This window comes from Daldinia loculata (genome assembly GCF_022478755.1).
Source record: "Daldinia loculata strain CBS 113971 unplaced genomic scaffold F4817scaffold_44, whole genome shotgun sequence".
Taxonomy (NCBI): Eukaryota; Fungi; Ascomycota; class Sordariomycetes; order Xylariales; family Hypoxylaceae; genus Daldinia; species Daldinia loculata.
This window is the reverse complement of record NW_026054898.1, coordinates 162596-178061: the sequence shown is the minus strand read 5'-3', so window position 1 is coordinate 178061 and position 15466 is coordinate 162596. Positions and strand designations below refer to the sequence as shown.

At 44.8% G+C, this 15466-nt stretch overlaps 6 protein-coding genes across 6 annotated transcripts; 2 read left to right on the top strand and 4 right to left on the bottom strand.

The window, feature by feature from the left end:
* Positions 1–991, bottom strand: F4817DRAFT_360385 (uncharacterized protein; the record flags this gene model as incomplete). The annotated part of the gene is made up of 2 exons (XM_049306273.1): positions 1–552; positions 632–991. The coding sequence occupies 2 exons, from the start codon at positions 989–991 to the stop codon at positions 1–3; spliced, it is 912 nt and encodes a 303-aa protein (XP_049156714.1).
* A 219-nt stretch (positions 992–1210) lies between these two features.
* F4817DRAFT_345197 (putative glucooligosaccharide oxidase) lies at positions 1211–3191 on the bottom strand. The gene is made up of 2 exons (XM_049304233.1): positions 2499–3191; positions 1211–2423 (listed from the first exon to the last, which is right to left on the bottom strand). The coding sequence occupies exons 1-2, from the start codon at positions 3078–3080 to the stop codon at positions 1551–1553; spliced, it is 1455 nt and encodes a 484-aa protein (XP_049156713.1). The 5' UTR covers positions 3081–3191; the 3' UTR covers positions 1211–1550.
* Positions 3192–4785: 1594 nt separating this feature from the next.
* Positions 4786–6031, bottom strand: F4817DRAFT_345192 (uncharacterized protein). Its single transcript, XM_049304232.1, has 4 exons — positions 5895–6031; positions 5336–5821; positions 5133–5286; positions 4786–5083 (listed from the first exon to the last, which is right to left on the bottom strand). The coding sequence occupies exons 2-4, from the start codon at positions 5385–5387 to the stop codon at positions 4810–4812; spliced, it is 480 nt and encodes a 159-aa protein (XP_049156712.1). The 5' UTR covers positions 5388–5821; positions 5895–6031; the 3' UTR covers positions 4786–4809.
* Positions 6032–6611: 580 nt separating this feature from the next.
* Positions 6612–8189, top strand: F4817DRAFT_196539 (uncharacterized protein). Its single transcript, XM_049298522.1, has 4 exons — positions 6612–6793; positions 6853–7156; positions 7212–7628; positions 7696–8189. Exons 1-4 carry the CDS (start codon positions 6777–6779, stop codon positions 7915–7917), a joined length of 960 nt encoding a protein of 319 aa, XP_049156711.1. The 5' UTR covers positions 6612–6776; the 3' UTR covers positions 7918–8189.
* Positions 8190–9300: 1111 nt separating this feature from the next.
* Positions 9301–11507, top strand: F4817DRAFT_196513 (heterokaryon incompatibility protein-domain-containing protein). Its single transcript, XM_049298521.1, has one exon. The coding sequence runs from the start codon at positions 9611–9613 to the stop codon at positions 11372–11374; it is 1764 nt and encodes a 587-aa protein (XP_049156710.1). The 5' UTR covers positions 9301–9610; the 3' UTR covers positions 11375–11507.
* A 72-nt stretch (positions 11508–11579) lies between these two features.
* On the bottom strand, positions 11580–14268 carry F4817DRAFT_196503 (Cation/H+ exchanger). Its single transcript, XM_049298520.1, has 6 exons — positions 13686–14268; positions 13569–13637; positions 13362–13500; positions 12704–13268; positions 12176–12644; positions 11580–12122 (listed from the first exon to the last, which is right to left on the bottom strand). The coding sequence occupies exons 1-6, from the start codon at positions 13732–13734 to the stop codon at positions 11776–11778; spliced, it is 1638 nt and encodes a 545-aa protein (XP_049156709.1). The 5' UTR covers positions 13735–14268; the 3' UTR covers positions 11580–11775.
* Between the last annotated feature and the right edge of the window lie 1198 nt (positions 14269–15466).

The following is a 15466-nucleotide window of genomic DNA, read 5'->3' as shown; positions in this document are numbered from 1 at the left end:
TCATACAGGGTTATCCACATAGGGTGGAGGAGGCTCATCAGGATCATACTCCTGTGGATCTCTCAGCGGTGTAGCAGCAGAAGAAGTAGGGGCAGTAGTAGGGACAGGGGTAGGTAGTCCTCTTGCCTGCTGTTCGAGCTTCGCTGTCCAGATCGCAGCGCCCGCCGCCGAAGTAAGGAGGAAGAAGAAAGATAGAATGGGTATGAGCTGGAGTATCATCGCTATGGTACCGAACCATGTGTACTCCCACATTCTACTCCTAATCTCCTGCTTTCGCTCCTTCTTCGTCAAGCCCCTTAGTTCAAACCACCTGTAATGCGCGAATGTTCCTAACCGGGCGCCTGTGATTATGATGAAGGCCAGGGTACCGACCTTTGGGATTAGATTGAGCGGCAGGAAGACGATTAGCTCGACGATCTGGATCAGACTCCACGGCTGGTATACGGCAGAGCTTGTTGGTTTGCCCAATTTCTTGACGGAGTTGGGTGCATCTGGGAATAGTAGTCGATGCGGCGCAACGAGGCTCTCGAGATCTTTGTCGAGAAGGGTTGCCTGACAAATGTTAGCATTTTAATGCTGCCAAGTTGACAATGAATATTCATGGGAATCTCTGCGGAGTAGATCAACATACATCAAACACATCTACGCGACATTCGTCGACGAAGAAACCCTCGAACAATCCCTGGATAATGACTAGACCCTCGCCTAGCACCAACACCACAGCGTTGATCCATGCGCTCCAACCGTGGAAAATGGCTAAGAATGCATACTGAGGCAGAAATGCAAACGTGAAGAGGATCGTATAGACTAGGAACGAGATGATTGAGAGAGGAAGTAGTCGACTGAGAAATAGAGGATAGTATGCCGGATGACGTAAGAAGTAGTAGATGCCTTGAAGAGGGTATGAAGCTGCAACTAACCCTCTTAAGATATAGGAACCAAACCTTTGTAGTGGTCGCATAACTCGGGGGGAGCGATTTTGGGACTCCATGTCATCGTTATTTGAGGTATTGTAGGATGAACAGGCTGAAGAGCGATCAACTCTACTTGGAGTTTGATGTTGTAACCTGTAAGCTGGCTATATGCAATAAAGCGAGAGCTGACGACACTGCTGTGACACATGCTGAAACATCCTTATCGCTTATCGATAGTGCTCTTGTAAGGCATGTGAATACATTGGGCGTTGTCAGCACCTGACCTCCAGGAAGAAGCCATTTCTTCAAACATTGTTCAAATTTACTGAAGCACAAAATTCATCAAGTAGTTATCACATGTGAAAGTATTTTCATAAAACAGAGCGGTTCTATTATTAGATATGTATGGCTAAGACCCCTAACTAGCACCATGACGAAATAATTGCCAGTAAGACTAATTTCGAAGCCATACGTCACGGAACAAATTAGCTCTCTCAAGTACCGTATCCATCTGTTTTTCAGATTTCTTTCATAATCCCCAACGCCATGCATAACGCGAAAACTCAATTGTACATCAGCCTGCTAAAGAGAAGAAAAAAAGGGACAGCGCCTCAATTGGACATGTGCTTCCACCCCCTATCCCTCAATCGATTGGGGATTCGCAAAAACGTTGTTCGGATCTAGAACCCTTTTCAACTGCTTTAGCTTCTTGTGAAGTTCTTTACCATAGTATAGATCATTTGCTTCTTCTCTTGGCAGACTCGGATCGGTATAATTAGAGTACGCGCCGTAACTTGGGAGGCGCGCTGTCATAGCGCTTGCTAGTCCGTTGATGAAGTCGAGACCTTCCGGTGGGAATACTTGCTCGTTGTCAACATAGCCGTATAGTTGGGTGACCCACAGAGCATCACGGTGTGCAAAGGCGGAGAAGCTCTGATCTTTGGCGTTGATCTGGCTGTCGGCGCCACCGTACAAGTCTACTAAGATGAAGTACGAGATAGGCGCGCGTGCGCCTTGGTCGAGGAGGTATGTGAAGAAGTCCGTCAGCGATTCGGTAGTAAAACCCGGCTCGGGTATGGTAACACTCTTAGCGAAGAAATTGGCATGCTCTAAGAAATCCGTCGGAGAGTCTAGTTCTCGGCCTTGGTTGAGTAGCTTGAGAGACGTTGCCCAATCTACCTGCTTGACTTCAATAGTTGGGAACTCGGGAATGCCTTCTAGCAATGCTGGTATGACCTTTCGTACGAAATCATTGCGAGATCCTAAGTAGGTACCCCCTACTGCGAAATAGTCCGATGATAGAGTCACATTGAGCCCCAACTGGCGGTCGACGACAGAGTTATCGTGAACAAATGTTTGGATATGCTGAAAGGCTCTGACGGCACTCTCGATGCTTTTTGTTGCATCGCTAACCTTAAAGTCCCAATGTATGACGGATTCGGGTGCAGGCTCTGTATTAAGATAAAATGCTACAGCGATGCCAAAGGAGTCAGCTGCGCCTCGCATCGCCTTATTTCGAAGTTACATGGTTAGTTAAAGCTGACCAGTTAAAGGGGGGAATGCAACAAGAACATCAGGACTTACATAGAATAGATCTTGATTCTGGTTTTCATCAGCAAGGACCAGTTGGCCGTTTGCTAATACCACCTTAATCTTTGCGATGCGATCCATGGCAAGACCCCAAGCACGGGAGAAGAATCCATATCCCCCGTGTGTGAAATGCCCGCCGACCCCAACGCTTGCGCAAGTGCCATGAGGAAGAGCGCGTTTCCAGCCCGTACGTTGGTCAATGGTTTGAGCCAACTCGCCCAATCGCATACCGCTACCAACTATAACACAGTAGAGGTCGCCTGAAGCCGAGGTGCTTCGGAATTGAACTTCTCCGAGGTCTATTACCACAGAACCATCCACGCCTCCATTGCTGTAGGAGGCATATGAGTGCCCGCCAGATCGGGCTTGCACTTTGAATCCATGTTTGCCTGCCAAAGTAATGGCATTGCTGATATGTTTGACTATGAATGGAAGAACAACAACAGCAGGGGTGACTGGGAGGCGCAGGTTATAGGTTGATGAATATATAGGCCAATCACGGTCTGTCGGTGTTATGAATGAAATGCCCATGTCAGTTAACTCTCCTATGAAGGAAGCCACGTCGGCAGAAGCCATCTTGGCTACTATGAAAGGCGACAAAGAAGTGGTAGAATATGGGTTCAAAAGAGTAGAATAGATGGTAGGATTATCCGTTTAGGTAAGTCTTATCCCGCGACACGTTTCTGCTTTAGAGTTTGCTTGGGTCGCGATAATCATAAGTAACGACGCGTGATTTGCGGTGAAAAATACTGCCACTGATTCACTAGATTGGATTTAATCGGTCCAGTTAATAGACGGATAGAAAATGGATAGAAGGCAAACATTCATTTAGAGTGATTTTGTGAGGCCATCTGGTTGGATTGCTACGGTATGTTTGGGTACCTAAGGTGCTAAATACCTAGACCTAGTGATTTGCTTACTTACGTCTGCAGCACGCGTCTTGAAGTTAACAGCCTTTTTGTAGTTAGGGCCCATCTACAATGGTTCTAGCACCTGCCATATGACATTCCAACTTCATTCACGAGGACTGGTAAGTAACTGAGTGGATTTAGTCCAGTGATATATGCAAGAATCATGAGATCCGAAAGACCGGCCAATGACCAATCATGAATTGAACTAGAAAATTGTTATTTAAATGGGAAACTCAGATAATCGGATGGTCATTCTATGCTAATTCGTTTCCTTTCTCTGCAATAGTATTATAGTCTGATTTATTACCAAAGAGAAGCTGCTTAGTTATTTAAAGATGGTGTGGTTTCAATCAAACCGCCACGTCCGAACTTACCCCTATCTAGCCCCTTTTTTTTTACTTTAGCGCTTGCTCACGTAAGAAGAGATGATTATAGATGTATGATGTACTACATACATCCCTAGGAGTTGGCTTTTACTCTCTATTCCATCTTGATGTAGTTTATTTACTAAACTTGACCCTCGGTTTCACAATATTTAAGTTAAGTCTTGTACGACTTGCGATGGGTTGCGCATGTTTCATGCGACGTTTTACGAAACGGCCCGGGCTTATAAAGGCATGAACCGATTTGAACCCAGAGAGTTCAGGATCGTTGTAGTTATCCTCACGGGCTTTGCAGAAAATATCCATATTCTTTTCACAGTTCTGGAAGCTGCGATGGCGGTTGACAGTACACTTCATTGAGCCTGTCTAACTCCCCACAGAATATGTTTAGCATATGGAGAGGACATGCTCTTATTAGCTAATAGTCACGCTGGAGGGCCTCGATGATAGTATTGACTTTGTCGAGGTCGCTTGTATCATTAAGGGGTAGTAGCTGCACACATGCTCCGTCAAACTATTTAAGCAGATTTGGCCAATGATTAGAAGCATCGCATGCAACGGGTAGTTGCTGTCTTTAAATTTGGGCTTTATCTACCAAAATATTAAACAATTCCATTCTATCACGCGTAGTTGCTGGTAAAAATCGCTTAGCCTTGCCGTCCTAAAAAAAAAAGGATACAGGCCTAAATTGAATAGCTTATGTACTGGAAGATGCCGTACGAGGCTCTAGCAGCTCGCGGGATATTACCTGATTTGTATAATATCTCCATTGCTGTGCCTCCCCCTATATCTAAGATATATATACCTACCTATGAATCGAGTTTATTTACCGTTCAGGGTTTAACCATTCTTGTGGGGTAGCATTATGAGATACACGAAGGAAGCTTATAATCTGTCAACGAGTCCTTGGGCAGCATTGTTAATATTCGCCCCCCAAATTTTAGCGGTACACTGTCGGTAAGTTAGCATAGATCTACATATATAGCTCTCTAGACAGCGTTCCGGCCGAAGTCAAGAAGATCCATGAGAAAAGAAGGTATTTACTTGGAGATATAAAATGCCGTCTTCGATCTCGCACTCGCAATATGAGTCGTATTTGAGCGTGTCTACAATCCGGAATGCGATCTCGCCTTTCTCAACAGCCTCGTGGAAGCCCTCACGTAGCAGCTCATCTAAGTCAATGGTTATAACGTGAGCGTAGCAAATGGTGTTCAGCTCTTTTAAGCCATCTTCCCCCGCATTATCTTTAAATTCTTTGAGCCTATATATCGCCCCGTTGATATATCTAAATAAGAGTAAGCATAGTATTAGATACAATACCTCCTAACACTTACTCTGCGATGCAACTGCCAATGGACTCCTTCGCATACCCCTCTTCGGCGTAGGCATATAATTGGTTAGGGTTCACGTCAACAGTCCAAGAGGTTGTCAGAGTATCTGAGAGCTTCTGCTCAAGATCAAACTTCTTATTGTCCCATTCATCGCGAACTAAACTAAGTCAGCTTTGACGAAGGGGGGTGATGGTATGCCGACTCACTGTTCTTGCGCAGGGCAAGAGGAAGCTTCTCAACAGATGGTAGCCTAGACATGTCGAATATGATAATTGGTATTTGGGAGAGTTTCAGAGTATTATGAGAGAATATGGAGTGATGGATTGCGTGATATAGTTTTTACGAGATCATAAAATCAACTGGGTGGTTAGGTCTTAACTAGTATTGATTATTACCATCTACCCTTCCCCGTTGTCGTGGCGTATTGCTGGTTCATTTTCCACTAATTTACTGCTCGATTAAAGGGGTTGCCTTGGACTAACGCTTGCAACGGCTACGCTAGTATCGACAGCTTTCGCGTCACACACTTACATGCCTCGGCAATACAGCGCTCGTCAAGTATAGATTCAGCCCTGAGGCATCAGAGCAAACAGATTGCCTCCGATACGGAAATGAAACCGAGCGGTCTACATCTTTAGTTGCTTCGCTAAGTACGCTATTGACTCATACAGTTCGCTGTTATTCAGCCGCAACTATTTACCGGTCAGTCCTGTTAATAGTGGATATATGTCAAAGACCAAGAGAAGTTTCGCATTGGTTACCTACATTTCTGATCAAGAATAAAAACAAGAAATGTCACTATATTCGAAACTTCAAATCTGTTAGGATATGTGAGTACCTAGATAGACAATTCCTTAAGAGTGTAGTAAACGCGCATTGTGTTCGAGACAAACGCGTTGGAGTTGTTAGAACCTGATAAAGATCTACCGACGTTCAGCTTGGCTTAACAATATCTTCAAAGGTGGGGGTATCTCGATGAAAGTGAGATGGGCTGTGCACGTACCCAGATATGTCCTGCAAATCTACACCATATTAGGAAAACGATTGCGGATATGATTGGCTGATAGCCCCGGAGACAAACAAAAAGCAGGGATCATCTCTGTAACTACTATGGTTATATGGGTATGTTTAACGAGTGGGCCAGGTATTGCGGCCCGTGCTGCACCTATTACAGTATAGCGCGACCTTATATGAACATAATTGTATAAAATTTGCATTTGGCTTGATAAATTTAATGCGATAAAATATTAAGATTTTAGGCTATTTAAGGATTATTTTGATATGTTTTTTTATTAAAAAATCTATTGATTTGGTTGAAAAATGGTAATATTTGATATAAGTTTTTTGATGTACCTGCTTGTCCCGGACACAGCCACAGGTACCTGACCCACTCGTTAAACTTTGGCCTGTAACCATAGTAGAAGCTGCGGCCTACGAAACGCCTTGCAGTAAGCCTGAGCTGTCCTACGTACCTAGGCTTCAAACGGACGGTTGGAAGTGGTAAGATGGCGTTGACTAACCCCTATATAGATAGGAGCGCCATCAATTCTTGTTCCTGTTGATTCATTCTTATGAGAGTCCTAGAATAGGAGGTCGATGTAGATTTATTCGTTACCTAGGTATATATTAAAAAAATCTATTGTCAACATGGCATCATCAAAGCTGTAAGTTGTTTAATACCTCACCTGCGACAGAAACTTCCAAGTTATTAAACCGTTCGTAGACCCCTGAAAGTTCGGGTTGGCATTCGTGATCACTGGGACAACGTCGATGCCCCCCTCCAAGCGACGCGGTCTGCCTTAAAGGAGACTCTTGGGATCGACGTAATACTTGAGATTAACTGGGATATTGTCTTTTCTCATTTAAGTGCTGACTATCCGGATAAGTCTACATTTGTTCCTTCGATCGCGGCTGGTGTCCAGGCATTCCTCGACGGACTGCGGGAGATATTGGATGCCGATCTGAACCCGGAATGGACTAATACACTTCTCGAGAATGCAAATGGCTGCTTGAAACTTCTAATAGGCGTGAGAAACTTTCAAAGGTTGACTAAAGAGATTGGTGCTAAGAACTTGAGATTAGGTCTCTAAGAAAGAGGAGCCAACGGTTCTTTGGTCTACAAAAAGCGTAGGCTTCCAAGTCAACCTCCCTAAGGGCACAATGCCGTCGGCGATTCAGATGCAGTCCTCATTCAAAATTCAACTCGTTGATTGTTTTGATGACCCACAGCCTTCCTTTGATGACTGGGCGGACATTTCTACAGAAGCTACAAGAGAACGCCCGGCCATAGCAGACGAGCATAAATCATTTGACATACTACCAAATATCAGCCTTCTACCATGTCCGGACGACCTACTTCTCAAGCCACCGTATCATCTAACTGTTTATGGCGGAGGTAAGACTACAGTCGAAGTTCAGTGCAGTCATAGCCCGACATTAGAGCTTCTTGCAGAGTATCTGAAGAAATGGTGCAAGGTCAATCATCAGGATACACGACATGTAAGTGCTTCCTCCCAAAAGAGTGACAACATATATGCAATGTCTAACGGACAGCGAATTTGTACAGCCTCCCGCGGTCGAGGTCGAGTTACATCAGTCGTCCTTCGGGTTCGGTCTTACGTATGACCGTCTAACAATGTCTGTCCAGAACCGTAATCCACATTTTCTCGTATCCCCTATGATTGTGCTACCTTTTGTTGAGAGTGTGTTAGGTTACAAGAATATATCGGTTGATGGGTCTTCTTGGATCTTCCGAAGGGACATCGAGTTAAGGAAACCTAGACGGTAAATGTTGTCTACAATGTTATCAAAGGTTTCCAGGAGTCGATAGAAGTAATTATAGGCCTGGCTTTACTTACCTAACAATTATAACTTCGGGCTAGGAACATACCTAGTAACTTAACTGAGCGTTCAACTAAAAGGATCCTTCAGTATACAAAGGAACTTATCAAGGGGCTTAATACTGGCCTAATATTCGGTCTCCTTTCCGATTGCCTTTCTACCCACCTAACTTTTGAAGAGTTTTGAGTAGAAAATTAGAGATCTCGAACGAAACCTTTTTCTATAAGAACTTCGATCGTAGTCGATGCTATACGGCCCAGAATCCCACATAGATGGGTTTACGCCGACATCAGTCTCGTAAGACAATTCAAGCTGAGTGTAAGGATGAGCATCTTTTACGGAGACTGACACTAGTCCATACAGCCGACCTTGCTAAGTGGTAGACGAAATGGTTGTTAGGTGTAGAGATTGGAATGGCTCATATTGGTATCGTGGCTATCATAGTCACGTTATAGCATACTAAGATGCGGAGTCAATGCTACCTAACGAAGGCATTTCTTATTATAATTAACTCGTGCCTATGGGTGTATTGATCTTGAGTTGTGTATATTCTTACCTAGGTAAGGAGACCCCCCTCGACCGAGATCGACAAGAGCTCAAGGTATCCTTTGAAAATATGTATAAAGAACGTGTTGCAAGACTCGAGGACCAGCTGCGCTCTCAACACGAGACCAACTCCCAGACGCATAAGTCTATGCCAGACTTGATGGCGGGTATGAAGCCCGAAAGAGAGAGGGGAGCAGGGAACCCCTATGACAGTTCTAACTCTCTACAGCCTAAATTTACCTGTTTGACCTGCAACAGGACGTTTTGGTTTAGGAACGAACTTTTTGACCACTTCGAAAAACGCGAACAGACTGGGAACTCGCATGAAAGGGATACTACCACACCAAGACGAGAAAGATTGAGACGCTGGTAGCTCATTGTATTACATTAGGTAATCAGCTGAGCTACTATATAAGGCGATCTTTAAACTATAAATAGCAGAGCTCGGACTTAGTTCTTTAATCAACACTGTTATAGTGCACCTTAAATGACTGATCATATTTCTACGTGAGTTAATCGAATATGGGGTTCTGGTTGGTGGCGAAGCTTACGCAAGTCTGTTCTGATAGAATGATCGTCGAAAGTTTTATTGTCAGGGGTCAAGCAAAATCTCGTTGCCGAAGTCAGCTGGGCTGTCAGTCAAGAATATGTCCCAGTTTAGGCCGATATACATAGTATAATTTATAATCTTTATATTGGCGTAAAAATTCTCCTTGTAGCTGTTTGAAATGCCTTGGAGCCCCTTCTCCATATAGTAGGACGTTAATACTTATCGAAAACCCCTATTTAATAATATACCTAGTAAATAAGTAGGTACCTATCATGTCTTCCCCGTTCTGGATTTGGTTGCAACCCAACCTAATAAGCTGTGCCTTATAAGCGCCGAAAGTTATAACTGCCCTAGTCCGGTTTAGGTTTTACTCGAGCGGTGTCGTGCAGGCGACGAGGGCTGCTGAACCTATATCGTATGGTTATACTTAAGGCGTGTATCGAAGAGCATCTCTTATATTTCCCTCCAAGGACATACTCTAGTCTCTAGACCCCTACTCAAATACGACCCCACCAATTATCCTCCCCCGTATGCTTCGGCAATCATGCTATCCAAAACCGAGATACGGATCTTAGACCTGTTGCCTTCTTCAGGTTTGAATAATAGCGACGCCCCGATACAATGCCGATCTCGAGTTGTTCCTTTTCCTACGGATATTGATTTTGAGACACTATCATATGTATGGGGAACCGTACAGGATGTCATAAATATTAGTGTCGATGGAAATGATGTCCCAATTACAACAAACCTTGCGGCCGTTTTGAAACGCATTCGTCTTGTAGGCGAGATTCGGACTGTTTGGGTAGATCAGCTGTGTATCAATCAACAGGATGAGGAAGAGAAGGCTAACCAAGTCGCTCTTATGGGCCGCATATACTCTACGACAAGTCAATGCCTGATTTGGTTGGGCGAGATTGGGCAAGATATTTCACTCTCTGATGCTCAGACTGGGCTAGACTTCATTTACTATGTCAGCGAGGGCAAGCGAAAGCAGGAGGGAACTTCGGAACTGAGCGTTTCTGTCGACTTTGACTCAGTGGAAGCTCTACGAGGACCGATGCGAGCGTTGGATTCGATCGGCTTGAAATACAACCCGTGGTGGGCTCGAATGTGGACGCTACAAGAAGCAGTTCTTCCTCCTAAAGCCTGCGTCTTGTGGGGTCAATTATCCATACAATGGGAAACAATCGTTTCTGCAGCTTCAAGATGGATATCTCTTCCTTATGACCCTGTTATATACGCCTATTATGATACTCTCTACAATATTTTCTCACAAGTAAGGGGCCTTGTTTTCGCCAAGGAAAATCGTCAAGGGCCTTTAGACACTGCGTTCCGCTGGAGTTTTCGCGGGGCATCGAACCCCCTTGACAAGGTCTATGGGCTTATCGGGCTTTTCCCACCCGGAACTTTCCCCCGGGCTCGAGCATGCGATTATGGACTATCCCCAGCTACCCTCTATGCTATGTTCACCGCGGACCTGATTGAACATCACCAAAGCTTACATCCCATCGCCTTACGATATTTACGTAACCTTCCACAGAGTACACCAGAATTACCGCGCTGGGCTTTCGACTTGGCCGTCAGTGGTCCTCAGTTCGCATTCACTTTAGATGGGGGTGACTATGGCTGGTATTTAATGAGTACCTACGACTGCTATAATGCCTGCGGCGCAACCACGATTGATTGGTCCCGATTCCGATATGACCAGACATTGAACGCCCTAGAGTTGACAGGTTGCATGCTTGATTCCATAGCAGTGGCTGGGCCAAGGCCACGCGGCGAAGAGCCTGACACTTCCAATCTTTCACGTGCCGGCGTGGCTCGGATGATTCAGGACTGGTATCAAATTGCCGAAGAATTCTATCAAAACCAACCACGGCATGAGTCAATCTACGACACAAATTCATGGCCAGAGTCTTTCTGGAAAGGATTATTGGCTAATATCAAACTCGATTCAGATTCATTCTCCGAAGGTCCAGCCACGTCGGAAGATATAGCGTTAGCAAAGGAATTCGTTCGAACCGGCAGCAGAAACGAGACATACTATAGCATGTTTGCAAACCTTGTCCACAGGAAAATGATTATAACTAAGACGGGCTTGTTGGGCTTTGGCCCTCATCATGCAGAAGTTGGAGACCAGGTTTGGATCCTGCCTGGTGGCAAAATGCCGTTCGTATTGAGACCAAGTGAAGGGCAGTCATTGTCAACCAATGAACTTCTTTTCATTGGATCCTCTTATGTAGATGGAATAATGGAAGGTGAGGCAATGGAACTCGTTGAGCCTGCTATTGATATTGTCTTGAGGTAAGAATTGGGATGGTGGCTGGTGTGTACTCTGCTGAGGAGAGCAAAGGGAAAAGGCGAGGGAGCCATGGTCCTGCTCGGGATATATAGATAGTTTACTTACAAGTAATATTTAAATCCTTCTATGACGGTTTCAACGTTTGAGATAAACCATTGGAACGAGCAAATGGCAGCACACATTCTGCTAGGATGAACTATATTTTGACAGTGGCATAATTAAGTTAATCTCCAAGCGAGAAATCTATCATAGTCAGTAATGAAATATTGAGTCTATATACAATAGGCTGAGACGATCGTCTAAAATAGCTTCATAATTTCGTACAATGGAGGTTGTCATACCTCTCCACCAAGTCCCACTCCAGGGGGATGTCTTCTATAACTAAACATACGAAACTTCCCATCTCTTCAGTTTTCCTGTCTTGCAATCATTCTATTTATACTAACCAACTGAGAACGACTTTTATCCTCTTCAGCTTCTGTTGAGATACTATCGTTGTCGCTACGATTACGAGAGCGCGTAATTGGAAGTGTCGCCATGTTTACAAGAGGGCGGAAGAATCGGTTATAAACGATGAACGTATCATGATCCCCCGCAAAAGCATTCACCGGAGTCGCCATATAGATGCTCCTTCGTCTAATTGCAACAGCATCTTCGGTAATCGGTCGGACGTTGGTGTATTTGTAGATGGCACTAAGAATTGGTATTGAAAGGCCGTGTACTACGATGGAGAAGAGGACGAGGAAATATACCACTAGAGAATAGATTAGCTAACGGGTATGGGGGTGTTAAATAAACACAACTAACCCGGACATATGGCGTCAAGGAGTTCCCGCTCCCTCGCACTGGCTGCCTTTTCCTTTGGGAACAGCAATCGTGTATGCTGAAGATAGTACACCGCCCCGACGCCTATCGGGCCAAAATATCCCATGAATAACGCTTCCCTCCAGTTTTTTACTACTGCCGGCATCGTCTTATATGTAAGAAGTAAAGCAGGGATTCGTCGAAATAGGAGAACGAGGACGCCTAAACCAAAGAGACGAGGATAGGTAATGCCAGTAGTAGCGGGTTGATGGAATTCCTGCCAAGGTATAGCAATACCGATATACATGAAGCCGCCAAAGTTGAGCATAACGTCAATGCACGAGTTAACTTCGTCATGGCGGCGTTCTGTCTCTGCAAGGAACTGTCCGTCCCAGTTTAATGCGCAACCTGCGACAAAGCAAGCAAGAAGGTCACTTGTACCGATAGCTCCGCAAGTTCCAACAATAAATAGCTTTTATACTTCATCAGTATCGCTTAAATATGAAAGGGAGAACTGTCAGAAGTACTTACACCCAACGCCGTCGGGAAAAGCAGATAGCTCTCCGAGTCGATCCATCTTCGAGATAGTGAGAATCTAACTCCCATTCTAGCACAGTACCCCGTAACAGCCCCGTATACGACGGCTAGTAATACGATGTAGATAAGAGTTTCGATGACCCAGTTCCCCAAGGCAATGCCTACATCACGCGTATCCTCGCCAACGCCTCGACCGCGCTCGACAAGCTTTTCCTCCCTGTTTTCCGTAAGGCGTAGGAGGTTGACAGCAAGCATGAGGAAAGGCGAAGCGAAACCATCGTTGGCACCGGCTTCAGCTGAGATGATCTCTCGGAGAGGCCGGGCCACGTACTTGTCAGCGAACGGGCCCTTGGCGACGGCTTGTGAGAGGATCGGATCTGTAGACGTAACACAAGCCCCCATAACAAGAGCTGCAAGTAACGAAATCTTCGGGATCGTTGCGAGTACGCAAACGGAGGTTGCCAGCCACATCAATGCCATGATAGGAACAAGGCAGACGATTAATGCTTTACGGTGAAGTTGAAGATATCTGGCGGGTAGCTGGTATCCCGCAATGACCCTACAATAGTCGGAATCGAAACCCGGTTAGACAAGCGAGTTCATTCGAAAAGGCCGAATACCTTTATAGGGAAAGTACTTATACCGAACTCACAGTTGAATACCAATCATAACCCTCATCACACCAAGCGTTATCGCATCTTGTTGGTCTGGGGTAGCTGATCCCCATCGTTTCGCGTCTAAGAACCTTGCTGCGATAGGTCCTAAGATCGTGCCGGTGAGGACTGCTGGCACTGATGGATATTTGGATAGTTAGCAGTAGGTAAATAAATAGATGGTGCATTCTAAGAAGCGCACTGACATGCCTCCCCAAGGTACCAAACACCCTTTAACTTAACAGCTACCAGGCCGTATATCACAGTGAAAGCACCTAAAATAAGTCAGAATTATTATTCTACTAGAACCTTTGCGAACTTACCAAGTACAGAAACGACGATGTTCAGCTCGCTCACATCTAGGGACGGCATCGCGATGTCTAGCGTCGTCGTAGTCGTAGGTCAATCGTATGTGCGTAAAGAAGGACCCAGAGGTTTGGTTCTAACTTGGATCCTTGATATGGAACAGCCAGGGGGATGCGCCAAGGAAATACAACGAAGTAGACAATCACAAGCTAGAATGAAATAACGATGTACGTGTAGATCTACACCCGCTGGTAAGGATAATTTGCGTGTAAGTCAGTGAAATCTCCGGCTTGGCAATGGTGTACCGATCCATTCCAAATTGAGGAATGCATCTTCTCTTGATGGTAGTTATTTAGCCACCATGTCTCGCTAAGAAGCACCTAAGGCTCCCTGCGAAGACCCGGTGAGCACATACCCGTGTGCTCCCCCTTTTTAGTCTCAGACATATCTTAGCTGCCCTTAAAAACAAGCATCAACAAGTCTGATCGACTCGATCTTCTGTCGAACGATTTGCAAGGAAAGCATGTGTCGCTAATTAGTACAGTCATTGGAGGGATTTGTGTGTGTATCGAGTAACTACATCATGCGGAGCAAGTAGCTGACGAAGCAAGTACAACGGCAAGTAATAGTGGTACGGGGGTCATGGTATTTTCAGGGCAAAGATGCGATAGTTAAAAGTCTGATATTCCTAAGGGTCTATAAGAGACAAAATGCCGAGAGTATCACAAGGCGTGCGTGACGGGTGAACAAAGGGGGATACAAGATCATTGTACATCGTTCAAACAGGATCAGCTCTTGGCAGGACGTGGGGATTTGACTGTGGTAACTGACCTAGAATAGATCCAGTCAACTGGTGAACCATAAATTGATCAGTATGAAGTAATATGAGTATTAACATGTCGACTTATTGGAGAGAAGATGGATAGTGAGTTGTGGAAAGACTACCTTCTCTAATCCTTTAAAGTGACTGACTACCCAAGAGACCGAGCCATATGACATGATGCCTATGCCTGTACCCATTGCCTCGAATAAACCAGCTTCATCGACTTAATGACTGCCGTTTCTTCATTAAAAGTAAAAGTATTAGATGCAAAACTTGGAATTCTCAGGCTAAGAGGTCATAAGGGGAAATTATCATTGTAGACACTTAGAATCAAAGCAAGTACATGGCCGATCAAGCCTAGGAGTGATATTGGAATGGTTTATGAGCTTTATGTCCTCCGTATGGCAGCATAAGTAATACGAAGAGGCTTCAAATTCTAGACCATTGGGGGTAGACTGTCGCATCGTCATAATGACATATTGTACTATGCATGACATTCAATTATCTAATAACAACTCAGGTGTACCTAGGTCAAGTAAGACAACTGTTGTTCAACCCTACCTACCTACCTAGGTAGGTAGCCAGTGGGCTTCGAATTAGACCTTGAAATTGTGAACGATTTAGATAGGTCTTTTATGACATCGTCAATATAGCAAATCGTTTTATTAGTACTACCACAATTTTTCCAACCAATCAGATGTTTATAATCGCCCTGCAGTTAGCAGCTTTGGCTAGCTAATCAGAGGCCAGACTCATCCGTGGCTTGCGCGGATGGGGGAAAGCAGCTAGTTATGGTTCCTTACCTCGTAAAATCCATACTGTACCAGAGAGCATAACCCTTGTTACCTTGGCCGCATGAATGTAGCGCCTTCTGATCACATACAGCTCTACTACATACCAACGGCAGCCGAAATCTCCACTTAAACAAGAGACCTCAGATAAGTCAGTATCAGATGATTTATTCTTTCATTGGGT